Source organism: Strigops habroptila (genome assembly GCF_004027225.2).
Source record: "Strigops habroptila isolate Jane chromosome 13 unlocalized genomic scaffold, bStrHab1.2.pri S16, whole genome shotgun sequence".
Taxonomy (NCBI): Eukaryota; Metazoa; Chordata; class Aves; order Psittaciformes; family Psittacidae; genus Strigops; species Strigops habroptila.
In genome coordinates this window covers 3,736,775-3,754,943 of record NW_022651054.1, presented here as the reverse complement: position 1 = coordinate 3,754,943, position 18,169 = coordinate 3,736,775, and the positions used below count along the sequence as shown (strand labels likewise).

General features: G+C 39.6%; 1 protein-coding gene across 17 annotated transcripts in view; it reads right to left on the bottom strand.

Annotated features, from left to right (window-relative positions):
• BCAS3 (BCAS3 microtubule associated cell migration factor) overlaps window positions 1–18,169 on the bottom strand; it is a 364,101-nt gene that overhangs the window by 225,008 nt on the left and 120,924 nt on the right. For all 17 annotated transcript variants that reach the window (XM_030472293.1, XM_030472292.1, XM_030472294.1 and 14 more), the window contains one exon: window positions 3,529–3,679. In XM_030472293.1, coding sequence (XP_030328153.1) covers window positions 3,529–3,679 — 151 coding nt within the window. The remainder of the gene's footprint in view (window positions 1–3,528; window positions 3,680–18,169) is intronic.

Below are 18,169 nucleotides of genomic sequence, written 5' to 3'. Positions count from 1 at the left end.
CAGAATGTGCTGACAGCACAAACTACAGGAAAGCAAGTCAATGGGATGACAAAACATAGGGACAAAAATTAAGTGCTTTGTGAAGGTGTGGAAATTACTACGAGAGACTTGAAAAAGCAAGGGAAGAAACAAAGGGCAGGGAGCAAGGAAATGATAGTGGTGGCAAGAAGGACAGTAATGCCCTGAGATACTCAGTGCTGAGAATGGAAATTGTATTCAGAATAAGAGAGCTTAATGACTGATCAGAAAATGTTCCAAAATCTACAAATTTGAATGAAAAAGGGGAAAAAAGAAAGCATCTGTGCTGAACAGCACTGTAATGACCCAAGCCCAGACTCTGGCCCTGCATTCCCATAGGGCTACAGTGAACACTTCTAAAAAATTTACTGCCATTCCACCTGTCAAGTAAAATGACATGCTCTGCAGCTCTGCTTGACACACATGATAGTAAGAGCACTGATCAGCCCCTTCAGTACCTGAAAAATATTTTGCTGTCTTGGATACTAGTAGAATAAATACCAACTTGAGTTTCTGATTAATAAAAACTGCAAAAATTAATTAAGATACTTAGTATTAAAGAAGCTTTTCACATGTTAAAAGCAAATAAAAGGGAAAAATCCAGAACTGTTAAATCTGTGGTATTCTTTTAGTCTTGCTTTTTACTTTTAGAACTATACTGTGACAGATTAAATTTTTAATTTTTTAAAAGTAGCAACAACAGAAAAGGAACCTGCTTTGAGAGCCACTGAACAGTGACTCTAAAATCCAAGGGATCGTGAGTTTGTCTCCTTTTCTGATCACTGCACAATCACAAGGTTAAGCAGCTGCTCTCAAAGAAGAGCCTTGTTTCCTCGGAGCAGTGCTTAAAGGTGCTGACCATGTAGGTGTAAATACATCTGTCTTTTGCCATTTGCAGTAATACATGCCTCCTACACTTCTCAGAGTGAGGCAGATGGTCCCTGTCCTGTCTAAATATTACACTGTACAGACTTACATTGCTATGTGTTTCTAGAAATATGAGGGCAGATGTTAAATATGTTAAACACACGCTTTGCCCCCTGGAGGTTTAAGTTAAGGCTGCTGTCTCAATTTGGTCATTTTAGGCATGCCAGGCTTCTTGGATCCTAGGCATTCCTCTTAAATCCCTGCTTTATAAATACAGCTTTTCATGTTAATTTTGTGTACTTTCATCAAATATTTTGGATGCAGAACAAATGAAGGAAGCTCTCAGCTTAGCATTACACATCCACACAGGCTTCACTGAAAATCACGATCCTCATTCATGAAAACTCTATTTACACAGCAGGGCATTTCCCATGACTGCTGTTTCCCCCCACCCCTTACATAAGCTTCACTGAGTAGTTTAAATTTAATTAGCTTTAAAAACTACACAAAATATTAGGACAGGGACAGTTTGTGAATAGTAAAATTTACATAAAGAGAACTATGAATATGAACACTTCTGAATATGTTAAAGATATTTAAGAACAAAACATTAAATAAAATAATGCAGACTTAATACATTTGCAATAGTTGTAGAGAAGTCTCCTGGTATCACCACAGCACTAAGGAAACAGCCCTTGCTAAGGCCACTGCATGAATTACTATTGTAAGGCAAGTGCTTTTTTTCCAATAATCATCCTCACCATTGCTTCTATGACCAGACCTTTCCCCTGGCAGACCCTTAGACAGCTTTTTATTTTCTATGTCTTATCCCATCTAGTTTTAAGCGTCTATTTTATTTCTAGGAGTCTACCAACAGAGCCCAGAATTACATTTCTGCCCTTCTCTGACTGTACTCTTCATGTCAGATTTTTGATACTTTCCCTCTTTGAGGAACTGTAACTTCTGCTTATCTCCATGCACACCAACATCTCTTTGACCCTACCTCCCTTCCTGTCCCCACCCAAGACCCCACCTTTCTATACTTTCAGAATTCACCTGATTGCTAGTGTAATCTTTTGCCCTCACCTGCGTTTAAACTGTAAGCAGGGGAAAAAAAAGGGCAAAAATACGCAACTGAAATGTATGTGTGGAAGAAGTTAAACCACAACATTATCCCCATACTGCGTCTCTACTGTTTCATAAGTTCCATTTACAATTCTCTATGAAGTTCAGGAACTTATCTGCAACCAGCCTCTGTGCTTAGGGCAATGGCATGTTCGTGGGTCACAATTTGGCTCAGCAAGCCTAATGAAATTCCTGTTTACGGCAGCGAGAGTGGGACCGGACTGTTAGATAGACACGTATATAGATACACGTATATATTTTGTGCACACATATGGAAGCTTCAGAAGGTCATCATGCATACTTAGTGCACTAAACAAAACAATAGCAGATTTTACAGGATGTCCTGAACACTCAAGCACAGAATATGGGAATTACTCAGGGAGAGAGGGAATATCCATGCGCTCTCGCCTGAAAAATAATTCCCGGTTCACAAAACACAAGGTAAAATGCACCTCCCTACTGGGGTTTGAGCAAGAAACCACTGCAGCAAGACACTGCCTGCACCTATTTGGCAAAACATAGGAAAATGTTATGAACCTGTAGGACTCTCAGTTGTTTTGTCCAGCCACATGCCATACTCAAGATATTTGTATTTTAAAAATACAAAAGCCATCTGTATATTAATGGATCACACTTTTAATTAGAAATTATTCAAGAATTAAAAAAGAAAAAAAAAGAAGGGAAAAAAAAGAAAAAAATTATAATAATCACCCATTGGATTTTTGTGTTAATTGCAAAAAATGAAGATTTGGAATTTAGCAAAAGAAAAATTTCAACTGTTGAACAGTATCAATTAACTTAAAATTGTGACACTTTATGAAGCTCACAAAATCTTCTGTTATTGTCACATACAGATATTTAGTAGAGCTTTCCGGAACAAATATTTTCAAGTGCTTTATCACGGCACAGGGAAAAGTACCAAAGTGCAGCTGGCTCCAAAATGAAAGTCCACACGTGAATTTCATAGTACAGAACAGCCACTTCAGTGGAAAAACAAGGTCAAGAAAACAGCCAGACTAAGTTTTGTCTTTATGCTCAACCTGGTTTACTGTCTTTCCAGTTCTGATAGTCAAAAATCATTTCTGCTTGAAAAGTTTGGAAATCAAAATAAACAAACTTTAAGGGGGGGGGGGGCGGAAGAAAAAAGAAGAAAACTTATAACTTATTCTGATTGAATACAGCTCTGCTTATGTTTCATACCAGTTCCTGGTGTGAAACTTCTCCTAATGTCAGCACACAGTATTTCCCATATGGTAGAAAATGACCCATCCCAATGAATAGCCTGACTTTTTAGAGATTTGTTTTCAGATTTTGCTTACTTATCTGATGCTGGTTTTCTTTTCTTGTCTCCTCTTCCCCCCCCAACCCTTCCATTGTCATTAAATTACTTACACTTCAATTAAGGAATAAAACTACACATCACTGGTAACACAAATTATTTCCATATTAATTATAAATAACATATTTCTATATGAATTATAAATAACAAATTAGAAAGGTTTGTGCAGATACACTTACCCTGTGCGTTTGGTGATGGTCCCTAATGTCATTGGCTGTTTGATTTGAGCAAGAGGCAACACCACAGTCAAACTTGGAAGAGGCAGGAGTCGAGGGTTCCCAGGATTATTGTTTGTGAAGTTATTGTAAGTGTCTTGGCTGTTCAATTTACCTTAATGGGATGGAGACGTAACAAAACACGTTATTGGAACTTTTTCTTCATTTATCATTTCTACAACTGCCTAAAAGAAGCCATTGCCAAAAAAAAAAAAAAAAAAGGTTACAAAATAGAAAGAAAAGGTAAAAATAATGAGATCCTGCTATAAGCAAAAATGTATCTAAAAGTCATCTCCATTTGAAGCAAAAAATAAACTACAATGGAAGCAGCAAATATTTATTTTTCTGTATGTGGAGATAAGGTCCCCTTCCATGGAAGGGAAATTATTTGTGCTGCTGCTGCTTGCCTGACAGTTTTGTTCACCAAGAAGTTTTCAAGTTCAATTTGAAGAACAAGCTCTGGATTCCAATTCTCTCTTTAGAAAAAAAAAGTATCTGGAAGGGAGCTATTTTCCTAAAGTACCACATACAGTGTTGGTAATTGAAAGTCCTGAAAAGGTCGCTTTTGTTGTCTCTACGGATAAAAGCACACGGAATAGTAATCTGCTGAACTAAGACCAGAGGAAAATAAGAAGTAACTATATAAAATACAGCCATGCCAAACTACACGTAAAAATCAAGAAAGTATCAAGAAAGTAACCAACTTCATTCAATGAAGAAGAAGAAAACAAATCACAGGTACTTTAAAAAGGAAGGGGAAAACATAATGAAAAAAAAAAACCCAAACACCCTAAATTTAGCTTGTTTCAAAGAGGTCTGTGCTGGATATACGCCCAGTTTAGATACGCTTTCTTACTTTCTGTATCATTCTGTAGTCACAACCTTTCATTCTTCAGTTAGAAAAGGAAACTAGCTACAAATTTCATGGACAGTAAAGAAAGAAATGTGAAGAAACCAAAGAAAGAAGTTAAACAAAAAAGGGGCCCGTCTGTTTATAACAGAATCAAAAGTACTTTAAATAGACAAGCAACTATGAATTAAAAGGTTTAGATCATTAACTTGTTTTTCTGTGTTCCTATAATGCTGTGAAACGCTGGCTTTGTTCTTAATCAAAAGGGAGCCATATTGGGAATTAGGTTCCTAAACAACCGCCGCATTCTACATAGATATTATACAAATCCCAGGCCAAATCCATACAATCTGACTGAAGAGCAGCCACCTTTTTTCAAGGAAGAAAAACAGCACAGAAAAGGGTTTCTCACAGGAAGCTGCCTGAAAAGCTTTAATGGTACTTCAGATGGATTGAAAATAGGAAAAGGAAGGCAGAAAAATCTTAATGAATGTCTCATCATCCTAAAGACACTCAATGCTTCCTTTACCCTTCTTTTAATACTATATAAGCTTAGGGGGTTTATTTGTTTTTTCTACAAAGTCCAAAGACCCCTGCATCTTAGAAAAGCACAATAACAAAAATGATGAAATTACAAAGTGTATTTTGTGCTAAGTATCTGGCCTGAACACTGGTCAATGCATTTTAAGAGAAATAGCAAGGCTCTAATGAAGAACAAGCCTATTGAAGTCTCAGAGAGCAGATTTCATTAATAGCAATTTTCCTGCACCAACTTTGAATAAAAAGAAAAAGGAAAGAGGGGAGGGGAGGGGGGGGAACCAACAACCCAGCTCAGATTTAAACTTCAACTGAAATGCAATTAATTTTTTTAAGATTAGTTTCATAATGCATTCTTGGTTCTTGTGAAAGGAGTAGGAATAGTTTTCTGCATTATTGTCTAATTAGTTACTGTTGCATGCAATCAAGGCCTCTCCGAGAGTGTTTTGCTTTCCTGTAATCTCCATGAGGCTACGCAGCAAACAGGGACGGTACCTACAGAGGGGGCTCCAAATGGCTGTAATTTGTTTTCCTTTACTTGTTAGGAATACAATGATTAACCATGAACTACTGAACCAAATGACTGTTGTAACAGTCCCCTCTCTCCCTTTCTCAAGGCACATTTAATTACTCAGTGCCCTCCGCCCCCAACATCATGCGGTTCTCCATATGCAAAACCTTCAGTTGATTCGATAGAATATTTGCATGCAGGGAAATGAGACATTTACAGATGTCCTTCCTACAGAAGGATGAGCTGCTTTACTTTCATACAAGCTGAGGAATCCCAAGGCAGTTAAGGATGCTCAGAAAACTGCAGGATTAAGTCATCATGGCTTAGGAGGTTTTTATTAATTGCAGCAACAACATCCTACAAATTTTTAGGCTCACACATAAGAAAACATAAAGTAAACAAAAAAAAAATTACTAACCTATACAGAGAGAACAGAAAATGTGTAAAAATTATGCTGAATGGGACCAAAATCTAAGGTGATGATTCTCTGGAAAAAACAAACATGCAGAGGTCAAGCCTTTCCTTCTTAAATGTACACTTAATCTGATGTAAACAAACATCAATAAAAACCTAACTAAATCAGAGCTCATCATGCACAGCACCTGACAGCACAACCACAATTCAGAAATTCAGCTATGACAAAGGGAAAAGCTGTAAATACATAACATAGAACCAATCTATTATTCTCTGCAGCAACAGTCAGTTGCTTAACTGCAAATAAATATAATTAAAAGTAATGAAGTCAAAAACTAAAAGTTGAAATGCTATAGAAGGGAGACAAATTATTTCTGACAGTAAATTTTTTCTTGAAAATCTGACTACAGTAATATTAAGATAGTGTGGATGAGCAAGGTTAGACAGAACCTTGCTTAACAGAAGTAAAAATTTTCCTGTCATTTACACTGAATTACTTTTAGCCATTTTGATGATGGAAATGATCTCTACTGTTACAACTTCACTGTATGTTGCCTCAGTCCCATTAGAGAAGTACATGCTTGTTGTGGGAATCCAGTAAATGCCCTCCATGACCAGGGCTGTTCTGTTCATAAGCATTCAGCAAAAGCTGTATGGTGCATTCTGTCCCACTTCACTGAGACAAAATAGCACCACACATTATGCTTAATAAGTCATTTTAAACCCTTGTAAGTTTCTGGTGTGCTGTTGTACCCATCCAGAAATTCAACAGTCACCCTCCATTCCTCCAGCCCTCTGAGGTAGGAAACTCCTCCTGCAGTAAATGGGAGTTGCGTGTGCCCAGGACCGCTGTAACAGGCCAAAAGAGCACAAAGAATGCAGTCAAGCATCAACATTATTTCTACAGCTCAAGCAGTTGTTGATTCACTGTCAAAGCACAAGCAACAAATAAGCCAAAGTTTAAGTCCACTAGAAATATCAAACATTTCTCATACAGCAGAATCCTGTACCCAAGTTACCTTGCTACATGGAGATGGCATATATTCATTCTTGCAAGGAAATATGTATATTAATAAAGAATAAAGCCCTGGAATTACAGCTTCAATAGAGTAGCTTCACTTAGCAGTGATAATTTAACTTTAATGCTAACTTGGTTGTACACTGACACACAAATCGCATCTTATTGACTATTCAAGGAATACTTTCTATTACAACTAATTTAGAGAAAATTAAACGTCATCATCACAATTTCATGGCCAACATGCCCTCACAAGAACCAGCCTGAACACTTCCAGCAGAGCATTCCAAACAATGAATCAATCTGGTAATCACCCAGAGCATGAGTTTAACAGCCCTCAGGACCCCGGGCAAGGCAAGTCCTTTTGGTCAAGTATTTGTCTTTCCACAGGCTGCTATGAAAGAGATTTCCAGGTGACAGCTCAAGAGCTGTGCACAGAATATATTAAAGCCCAACCAGGCTGAGTTTTGTTTTCCCTGTGTGCATCAGGGAATATCCCATTTGCCTGCACTGCCTCTCTCTTGGGCCACAGCTCAGGACGCTCGCAAAAGGGAGTGCGTGCATTATTTTCACTCAAATATTAAAGACTCAGAATCCAAATTCTTGATCACAACTAAACCCAAGTCAAAAAGCTCCTTCAGATAATCCTAATTCAGCCTTTTAGAGTCCCATGGGAGAAAAATGAAAGAAAAAATGTCCTATGTCTCAATTTAAGCTGCTGGCAAATCTCTAATTAATTTTACTAAGGGACTCAGAAAAAGCTGAGGATGTCACAGCTCTGGTGGTCTGACAGCGGAAGTTTATTTACAAGTGTAGCGTTATACTGGATAAACGCTGCCTACTGAAACATGGAAAATGTGATCAGTTAGTTCTGCCTTTGTACCTGTTTGATTAAAGTTTACAACACCGCCATCACATCACCCACCCAAAATCTGAGCCACACTTCTCCAGACATTTTATTCCACATATAATTCAAGGAAAAATGGATTAAGTTGAGGATAAAAGTGAAGAAAGAAAACAACAATGGGCTTTGTTGTCAGATGGAGGGAGCGGCTGACGGGCCGGCCTGGCCGGGGTGTATTCCCAAGCCAGCCATCATTAACAGACTCACTTCCACCGAGAAAAAAAGGGAGGCCTGAAAGCCCCGGACAAAAGAAATCCCAGCAGACAAAGAAAAAACAAATTAAAAGCACCATTATAAAACACAGATGCTACAAGGAAAATAAACTTCACAAGATTTACTGTTTTTTGACAAAGCTGGACATCTGTGGAAAAGACATCAGGAGCAGCTCCCAGGTACAGGCCGGCCAGGCTTGTGGCCCCACTGCTTCAGCCTCACCTCCATCCTCCTAACCACAGCCCATGGCTGGTGACCGGTTACACCACCTCCTGCTCCAGGCTATGCCGGCATCCCTCTCCACTGTCCACGTACCTGCACCATCACAATGCTGGCTTATGGACAGCTACAGCTTTTATTTACAATTATTTTACTTGCAATCATTGTTAAACCTATAAAATACTCTTAAGGCTTAAATGTGAGGTTTAAACATTTGATCAAAACACGCCTTTCTAAGTTTTTGAAGTGTAATTTTCGATAAGAAAGGAAAGCTACACCAAAGGGAAAACAAGCCAGACTGGCAGGCTTGTAACACTGTCTAAAAAGCATTCAATCAACTGAAAGCAATTAATACAGTAAACTTGTCCTCTTCTGATCAACTAAGAGCCTTGATGAACTCAGGCCAGATTTCAAATTGGTCAGCATTTGAACAGAGTACTTCAGGGCACTACTGTCAGAGATCATCTTTGAGGAGAGAGAAGAAAAAACATCCTGATTTTTGCAGCTACTAATGACATAATCCTACATCAAAACGCAGCACAGCAGATCTATTCCTGCCAGCCCCAAGGAGCTCATCTGTGAACAGAGCGCAGTGCAGCCAGCGTTCCACAAAGAGACTTTACTGGATCCTGGAAGAATTATGGTGATGCAGCCCCATGAATCGCTCTACTCTTACTTTGCCCTTCTCTTTATTCCATGCATAGCACCACATTAATGCGACCAAATCGCTTCTCACCTGACTTAAACCTAGCTCTAATATATTGGTACCACACCGTCAGATGGAACTCAGTAACTCACAACCGAGCTTAAAACCAAACCTACACCCAAACACCTATGGGATGCAAACACCAACTTACCACCAAACTGAAACTAAATCACGTCAGCCGGTAAATTTCCCTGGCAGTTTCAGTTTGTATGGCACGTCTCCCTGTTCAAGAGTTGTGAGATCCTCTTTTGCACAGAGAAATTCTACCCTATTAGTGAGCAAAGCAAACAGGACTTGGCCTAGACAATTCTTCTGGTAGGAAAGTAATGATCATAAGGATTTTAGTTTCTCGATACACTTTACATGAAAAACTAAAGTGGTATCGAGCACCTCTCAGCCTCATAATAAAATGATTCTATGTTGGGTTTTTTCCGTTTTTCTTCCATTACTCCAATATGAAAAGCTTAATAATGCAGTGTAATTAAAATTCAAAACCCACTTGATTAGCTTTTATATCTTACAGTCTTTAACAGACTACATTTCAAAATGCACCACGTAGTCTACTGACATTAACACTACACATAAACATCTATAATTTGGTAAATAAAACCACAGTAACTCCAGGCTATGCAATCATGTAGAGGCTGAGTTACACGAAAAGGAACTGTGTTTGGCCATTATTTCTGTTTAGTGTAATACTGCAGATTCCTCAGCTAAACATTCATTAATCGTATAATGCAAGGGAAATAAAATCCTTTCTAACTGGCAGACAGAAAATAGCAGGAAAAACAGAAGTGTCATGGATGTGATGGTTTATTTTGCTTTGCTTTTATTCAATACAAAAAGTTTCCCGGATGAGAATGGAAAGCTTCCCAGCTTCATTTCCAAGACTTTCACCCTCGTTTCTGACCTTTTCTCAGACATGTTCCAGTATAATCTGTAATCTACTACAGTCGGAAGAGGAAACAGCAGCGCCCTGGTGAGAAACGCTGCCTTGTGACCTGAGCAGAGAACCCTGCGGAAGCAATGCTGGCTCACAGAAGCCATTTGGAAGAGCTTGACAGACAAACTCAATAGTGTCCCAAGAAACACACTCAACACCACAAGCACTAATTACTGCCGAAAGTGGGCTTTTTCTTTTATGTTTTGTTTTATCAGTCAAACATGTTTTATCTTTCCTTGTGAAATGTTACACGTTTTCCTAGATAAAGTCAGGAAACTAATTATTTTAGTTAATGATCACTTCCAAATTAAAGTTACATTGCAATTTTCCTTTAATTGTATCCTACCAAATTTAGACTCATTTCACACCCTAACCCACAATATTTCCAATACAATTAGACCCACTGAAGGAAGAATATTATGTATTAGCTACAGCATGTATATGCACATGATCTAGCTACTTAGACCAAATTTTTCTCTCAGCTAAACTGGTACAAATCCAAAACCTAGCTCTAACTTGATTCCACTGAGATGGATGGGAGAAAATAATGCAGCCAGTTGTTTTCATAATGTTTAAAACTGCTCGATATTGAACTTTTGGAAAACAGCTGCACTAAATCTCATGACTGTCCTAAGAAAGCAGAACTTTCTCTCTATTTGTACCCAGGCAAGGCATGTGACAATGACAGGCAAGCACGTCAGTCAGAATACTCTGCTGAGACATGCAAGTGCCAGTCCCAGTGTCTCAGCCAGAGAGACAGTCCTCTGCCCCCTCAAGCACAAGCTCCTTGAACTTCAGCTCTTCCAATTGCTTGTCAGCATCATCCACTCAAAATCTGAACATTGCTTCCTAATATTCCTTTCCTCCTTCTGAAGTTTTTCTTTCTTCTACTATCTTCAGTTTCAAAAACTTTGTCCGCAGTTATAAAGCATCCCACTGATAACCTGAAAATCTCCTCTTGTCCTTGGCAAAGGTCAGAAGAGGAAAGGAACTGCCCGTTACCTTTACCTGGCCTAAGATGGATGATGAGGTAACAGTTCAAACCTCAAGCTCTAACTGGGATTTGAACCTGTCATTTACTTATACAATTAGTGATGTACAGCTGGCCATTTCACCTACGTCTGTGTGTATTTCTTCTTTTCTTGTATGGAAAAGAAATTACATTGACAGTCCAGAGGAATTGAAAAGGAGAGGAAGCCACTTCTGCCAGAACAGCAGCAGTGTCCTGGGCCCCATCCCACCTCTCACCAGCAGCTGTGATGACATCCATAGTGTTAACTGCCTTGTGCAAAACATACCTCCTCGAAAATCTGATACAAATGTCTGCTTCTTTCCTTACTGTTTCCCCTCCTCATTTTTACCAGTTTGTTATGATAAAGTTCCTCGAAGAGCTGCACAACAAAGGTGCCTTGAACCATTTCCTTGGAAAACAACCCCCTCTAGTCACACACACACACACACATATACAAGTCTGGCATAATAATCATCTTTCAGGACTTATTTAACTAAGAATATTGTTGGTGCAAAGCTCAAGTCCATTTATGGGCAAAACTCGAAGTAACAACAACAACAAGACGTGTTTGCCAGCTGTTGGCTCTGCGCTTTGCACAGCCATAAAGCAGGCAGCAGCAGTAACACTTCAGCTAGTTTGCTCCAGATGGTGGGTACCAGCAGGATCAGCCAAACTGGCCTTTCTGCTCTCAGGCCATCTCCAGCAAATGCCAGCCACAGGCACGGGGCGGGGGGGCAGGCATCGCTGTCCTATTTGGACCTGTTCTTGTACCTTCAACTCTTCACAGATTAAAGGACTGCAAGATTAGTTTCTTGTAAATGCTACAGGTATAACCATGGAATATTTTGCAAACAGATGCGAAGGTGCACTGCCCACTCTCCCCAACACATGGCCATAAGCCAGCTCTGGACTAGACGCTGTGGCTGTAGCTACCAAAGAACTGGACTTGAGTTTGCAAACTCTTTGAGGAAAGAACTATGTGAGCTCAGACTTAACACGCCACTAATGAGGTTATCGTACAGGCAGCTTCTAGGCAATGTGCAGAGACTCTGTTACTCCAATTTCTTGCACATGGGAATTTTACTAACACTGTCTGCTGGTGAATGATGAAACGCTTGAGAAAACAAGTATTCACTACTACTGCCCCTTGTCATGCCTATCAGTCATAATTCATATCAACACAGTTCTGAATTCAAAGCTTTCTTTCAGGGATGACTCTGAGATGCTTCAGCATTGTGAACACACTTCTCTTCCAGAGATACAGAATAAAATCATCTTTAGAAACTTAATTTTTTTGGGACAACACAGTCAGAAAAACTGGTCAGCTTGTCTTAGAAACTGCAAAATGACTAGTCTGGGAATTTCTGAAGGACACGTCTGCAGCTGTGTTGGGTGAGGAGATAGAGAAAGTTTAATAGCAGCCCCCTACCCAAAGGTCTTAGCTTATCAGAATGTAGTATTGACAACAAACTACATCTTAATATATTTGTGGCTTCCCCCCCACCTTTTTACCTATGCCTTATTTTCCCTTGCTCTAGCTGCAACAATTAGCACAAAGATTTTAGCATCTGAATTCAATCTGGGTTGAATACACAGCATTTATCCCAAGCTATGTGTTAAAAAAAAAAGCGCCTTGAGAACCACTGCATATGAGAACCTGATAATAATATCCATGGCTAATTATAGTAAATGGCTTGTCTGAAACACCCATAGAATAGGAACTGAAGTAAACCATAGCAATCTCTCTCCCTCTTCCACCCACCACACACCCTCGGCAGCTCTGCTCTTTTACCCATGACCGTTAAGGATGTTTTCTGGCTCTGTGACAGCATCGTGACTCAGGTCATGAGAAGTGTCAAAGATGCATTTCCTTGAGATGGGAAAAAGCAACTGATTTTAACAGCCCACAAAGACTAAGCAAAAAGAATAAGCCCAATCAGCATATTTAAGGGTAAAGATAAACCTTTCAAAAGATACAAGTATATTTTATTTCCAATCTTTATGCTTACGTTTCTTTCCATAAAGTGTTTACATTTTTTCAGACTACCAAAAATGCAGTTGATTTAAATGCCTGACTTAAGAATAATAAACTGAAAACAATAAACTAGGGCAGCACCCATTTACTGCATAATCAATCACCAATCATCTATACAGGCAATTTGATTCAAGCACAGGGGATCAGCCCTGGATTCCCTTTCAGCAGTGGCTGTGCCCCAGAATACCCACTGCCAGGGGAAGCAGAAGGGGTCTGGGCTTAAAACTCAGGTGGTCCATCAGATAAAAGGATTGTTCCCACCAGTTCTTGTCCCATTCCTTTCCCTTGCTGGTTACTAACACAGAGCTTCACATGCTTTCGCCTTCCTTCATGCCAAACCTTACTTGTCATACAACACTCTCAATACTCAAACCTCCTCCTTCAGCTGATACTGTCTCTTGAAAAACTCTAGATTCTACTTTCTCACCTTCTGACCAAACATATTACAGGCTTGTATCAGGGGAGCAAAGCTACTTCTTGTCATTTCACTGATCACAGCTCCCCCAGGCCACTTACATTTCTTGACCCACCAACAAATTTATGGACCATGCTGTCTCCCCTTTACTAGACCTCTCTCCTCCAGACATAATCCCAGCCTTTTCACTCTTGTGCTCTGGAAATGAGCACTGTCAGGAAAGCTTTCCTGCATCACTCCTTCAGTGACCAACTCTTTTCAGCTGGCTTATTTCAAAGCTCAGTCTTGGTGAATGCCTTTATGCTGATCAAACTCATTTATTTCTCCTGAAAACACTGTTCAGCTCTATACACGTGTACCTAGTCCTGCTGCACAGACACATAAAGCACACTGAGAAGCTGTAAAGCAACTGAGTGCATTCCTTCTTGTGTATCACTATTATCACTATTTATCAATTTCTAATTGCCAACTCCATAACCCTATCAAAATCAATGCATAATCTGCAGGATGTCTATTTTCTCACAATGTATGAGAAGAAAATACACTGGCTTGGCTTTTACATACCTGGTGAGATTTGGAGATGGAAAAACATCATTTTACTGTAAGTTAAGAGGAAGTAAGGGAGGGAACAACTGAAATAACAGAATCCCAAAATGTAATTTTATTAAGCTATTTTCAGAGAAACACCTAAAAATCCAGTTACCACTTCTCCTTGGGCTCCCTCAATACACGCCTCTGGCACATCAACACTTGACCCTACAGAAATTTTCTTCAGTTTGATGTTACCAGGACTGAAATCATCCATCTTGACAGGAAAACTTCAGTGGGACGCTCACATCTGTGGTAATCCAACTCCTCTCCACCTTCCACCCTGCTTTCACCTCGCGATCCATCTCTGACATCGCGGTCTCCTGTGCACTACCTATTACTTCCCCTCCGCCTGTCTACCCACAATCTTTCTGAACCAGTTTGCTTTGACCGCTGCCATGGCATTTGCTGTGCTAAATCAGTCATAGATTTTTACACTTCATATCTCAAGAACTGCAATTCCCCTCTGATATCAGTCTCCTCCAATTTTCAATTTATCTGGAATTCTTGCGACTCCTTTTTCAAATAAGAAGGCAAACAGACATTTGCCCAGTCTCAGATCTACGCTGTTTACAAAAGCCCCACTTCTAAAACACTCTATGTACAGACACGAACTTCCCTTGTGACAGAATTTATCAGTCTACTTCCCTACTTATCTGAAGGGAATGGATCTTTTCCTTCCACTTCAGAAACTATCCAAAATATACCACCCACTTCTTTCACTCCACTGATTCTCTAGTCATTAAAAAGAAAAAAAAAAGGAAAAAAGGAAAATAAAGGAATAAAAGTGGGGGTGGGGGGGAGGACAGCTAAACCCACAGCTCATTTCCAAGCAGTAAGCTCTGCCCAGTTCCCAAATTGGTGCTTTCGAGCTGTTTGTACCTCATCCCCCGGCTCTCACACGTAACCTGGGGGCTGCTGGAACCAGCGTGCATGTGCTGGACCCACATGTGCACCTCCACAGCCAGGAGACTTCATGTAACCCTGGGACTTCCAAAAAGAAGCAACGGTTTCTAAGCGTCGTTAGCAGAAAATTCCCACCAGGTAAATTATTATTTATTTATTTTCCACCCAATTGGCATAAAATCATGAAGAGAAACTTCAAATGAAAGTGTGAGATCAAGAGAATCGCTACGTGTTTCAGGCAGCCGGTTGCACAGGGGTTATACAACCGTGAGGTAAATTCTCCCTGCATTAATCAAAAGGAAGGTCTGTTCTTCTTACCCCTTTTGCCAAGTGTTTTACATCGTGATAAAACAACCAGGAGCACCCTCGCGAGTTTGTGAGGAGCCGTCGGTGTGAGGGAAGCGTTCTCCCAGGTGGAATAATCGCTGTTAAAAGCGAGCTGGCAGCGGCTGCAGCCCCGGCCCCCTCCCCGCTCCCCTCAGCGCTCCCGCCAGAGGCTCGGCACGGCGGGGAGAGGGCGCCCCCTGCAGGCTGCCGCCGTTCACCACCGCGCAGGGCTGAGGGCGCTGGGGTGGAAAAAGGGAGTTTTGGTCAAATTTAGACACCCAGGAGAAGCGGGAATAGGAATTATGTGGAAATAGGTTTAAATAAGACGTGATGCTGTGGAAAAGCAATACGGTTAAACACGCTGGAGCACTAAAAGTACGTCAAAAATAAATAAATAACCAGGCCTATTCTGCAGCTTGCTTTATTATTTCTATACATCTATAAAAACAATTTTCTCTCAAGAGAAGCTACAGTTAACCGAGAGGAAAATTAAAGTTTCATAGAGACTTTTCAACCAACTATTTTGGTGTTTACAGCGCCAACTCTCGAGTTAAACTTTGGGAGGGAACTGCCCTCCAGTGCTTTACGTTCTTATATAGTTAATTTTCTTTGAAACTATTTTTGTCTGCCTCTCTCTAAATAGGTGGTTTCTTAAGTGAGTGTTACTTAAAGGAAACCAATCTGTTTTTCAGGAAGGGCTGATGATGTCAGTCCTTTCAACTCTGCTTTCCCATAAGAATTCTTCTAGTAAAAGGAGTTTCACTCTGGGAAATAGTGAAAACTAACGGGAAAATATTTAAAGCATCTCAGGCTGCATGTTTATCAAACTTCTAGTTTTACACTTGGATTTTAATCGTGTTGTGAATGTAACAAACGAGGGAAAAGTGAGAGAAGCCCTTTCTGATTTTTAGAATTAAAAAAGATTTTGCAATGAAAAAATGTGCGATACTGAAATATTTATAAACAGCTAAATACAGGTCTGAATGCAATATATACAGAACGTGTTTTTTCGTAGTTCTAAATTTATGCACTCCATTTCAGCATAGGTATTAAATCTGAAACAGAACCACTGCGTATTATGAACAGCAAAACTACACCAGCCAAATAAATAGTTCAATCCCCAACAAAATGACAAGAGAAATTCAGAGAGTATCATATTATTATTGACTGGTTTTAGGAGGTGTGGATGTGTAGCTATAGGTCCAATGTGTGCTTTTTTACTCTCTTATTGTTCTGATACTGGAAATTCCTGCAGTCAGCAACAGAAAAAACCTCCGAGCAGAGCCAGAAAGGCTTTAACTTATGGGTGGTGCAAGAACTAATGATAGTAACACACTGTAAATTTTCATTTGCAGAATAAAAATAAGAGTTATATAGAGCTTTCAATCTTCCAAGCAAAGCATTCAATTTTTACAGCCAAATGCTCCTTGCTATTCACATAAAGGTCCTGATGATAATGTTGCAGATACATCTGCATTATCAAGGACATAGTTCTGTTTTAACTACTTATCCATTAACCCACCCTGCCTACCTGTGAGACAGGTAAGTACCACAAACCCCATATTAGACAAGTAAAAAGGTCACATAAGGCCATATTCTACCCTAATATTTAGCCCCACAACCAACTGATGTCGTAATAGTCTTATAATAGTAAAAGCCCATAAAAGGATCCCAACCTAACTCCGATATTACTGACAACACACTCTGGCAATCCAATGGAATGACAAAAATACAACCTCGCTGGATTAACAGGCAGAACAGCCCAAACAAAATCTGTGCTAGCTATAAAAGGTGCAAAGGAACTATCTCTTCATCATCCTCTATTTAACAGTTTACTTCAGTCTGCTAAAAAGAACAAAGCCAAACTATGATTCATTTGGAAATGAAATCATCCCCACCCCCAGTAAAGGCTTACATCGTGTGGGTAAACAGTTCCTAGGGTACTCTGAACAAAAAGTAAATAGATTGCCTTGCTACTATATACATAGCAAACAGTTTAATTTTGAAATGAGAGTTAAAAAACATGCGAGAAAAATATCACAGAGCCTGAACTCTGAAAATATTTACAAGAACAAAAGCTAATCACAAGTTAACATCAATAGGTTACAATTGCTAATCAAAAAAAGAAGATAACAAGCAAGGGCTTTGCTCGCAGAAGTCCGGTCTCTTGGCCTCAGGTTGGAGCAATGCTATTGTAATGCGAAAGAAATATTTGCAGAAGGATTAACAGCAGGGGTTTTTTTGGGTTTTTTTTTAAGAGTTTATTGAAACTTTTCCGGATTGCAAAGGACAGAAGAGGAAAACTATGATGACACCAGAATACTCTCCAGAAATAAAACCAGTTTATCACAGTCTTCTCTGAAGATCGGTCACTTGATCAACAATTTGTCCCAGTGCAACGGTGCTCTTCAGGGCACGATTTTTGGGTTTATTTCCATTATAATCAACTGCACTTAGAGGGATGACTAAGGAAACAGTTAGTCTTCTTAAATAAAACTACAAAATTCAAGTAATTCCACACACGGGGAACACAGAGATTATTCTTCCTGTTACACAACAGAAAGCTGAGAGACAAAATCAGCTGAATAAAACTGACCAAGGGTCACAGAGCGAGCTAAAAGTAAAGCAAAGAATTAAACCCAGAACTGCTCTGTTGTGAGTACTAGCCTACACTCCTGTCACCACACTGCCGTAACTCCTCCAAACGACAATAATTTAACATTATAATATGATAAGGAGCTGTTACAATCTGAGTAAACACATCTTAGCTCACTAATTAAAATAATCACCGGTCTCTGGTTAATCCAGCTGCTACACACGTACACAAAACCCCTCCACTGAAAGTCACTGTGAACTTCAGGGATTTTTTCCCCAAGTTGATGATGAATGGCTTTTTGTAAAAGGCATATACTATAGTTCAATATCCTGCCTGCCTTCAGCCAGGTAAGCTGAAAGATAACTGAAAGTAAAAAGCAGCAATAATATTCCTAAAAGCATTACAATATTT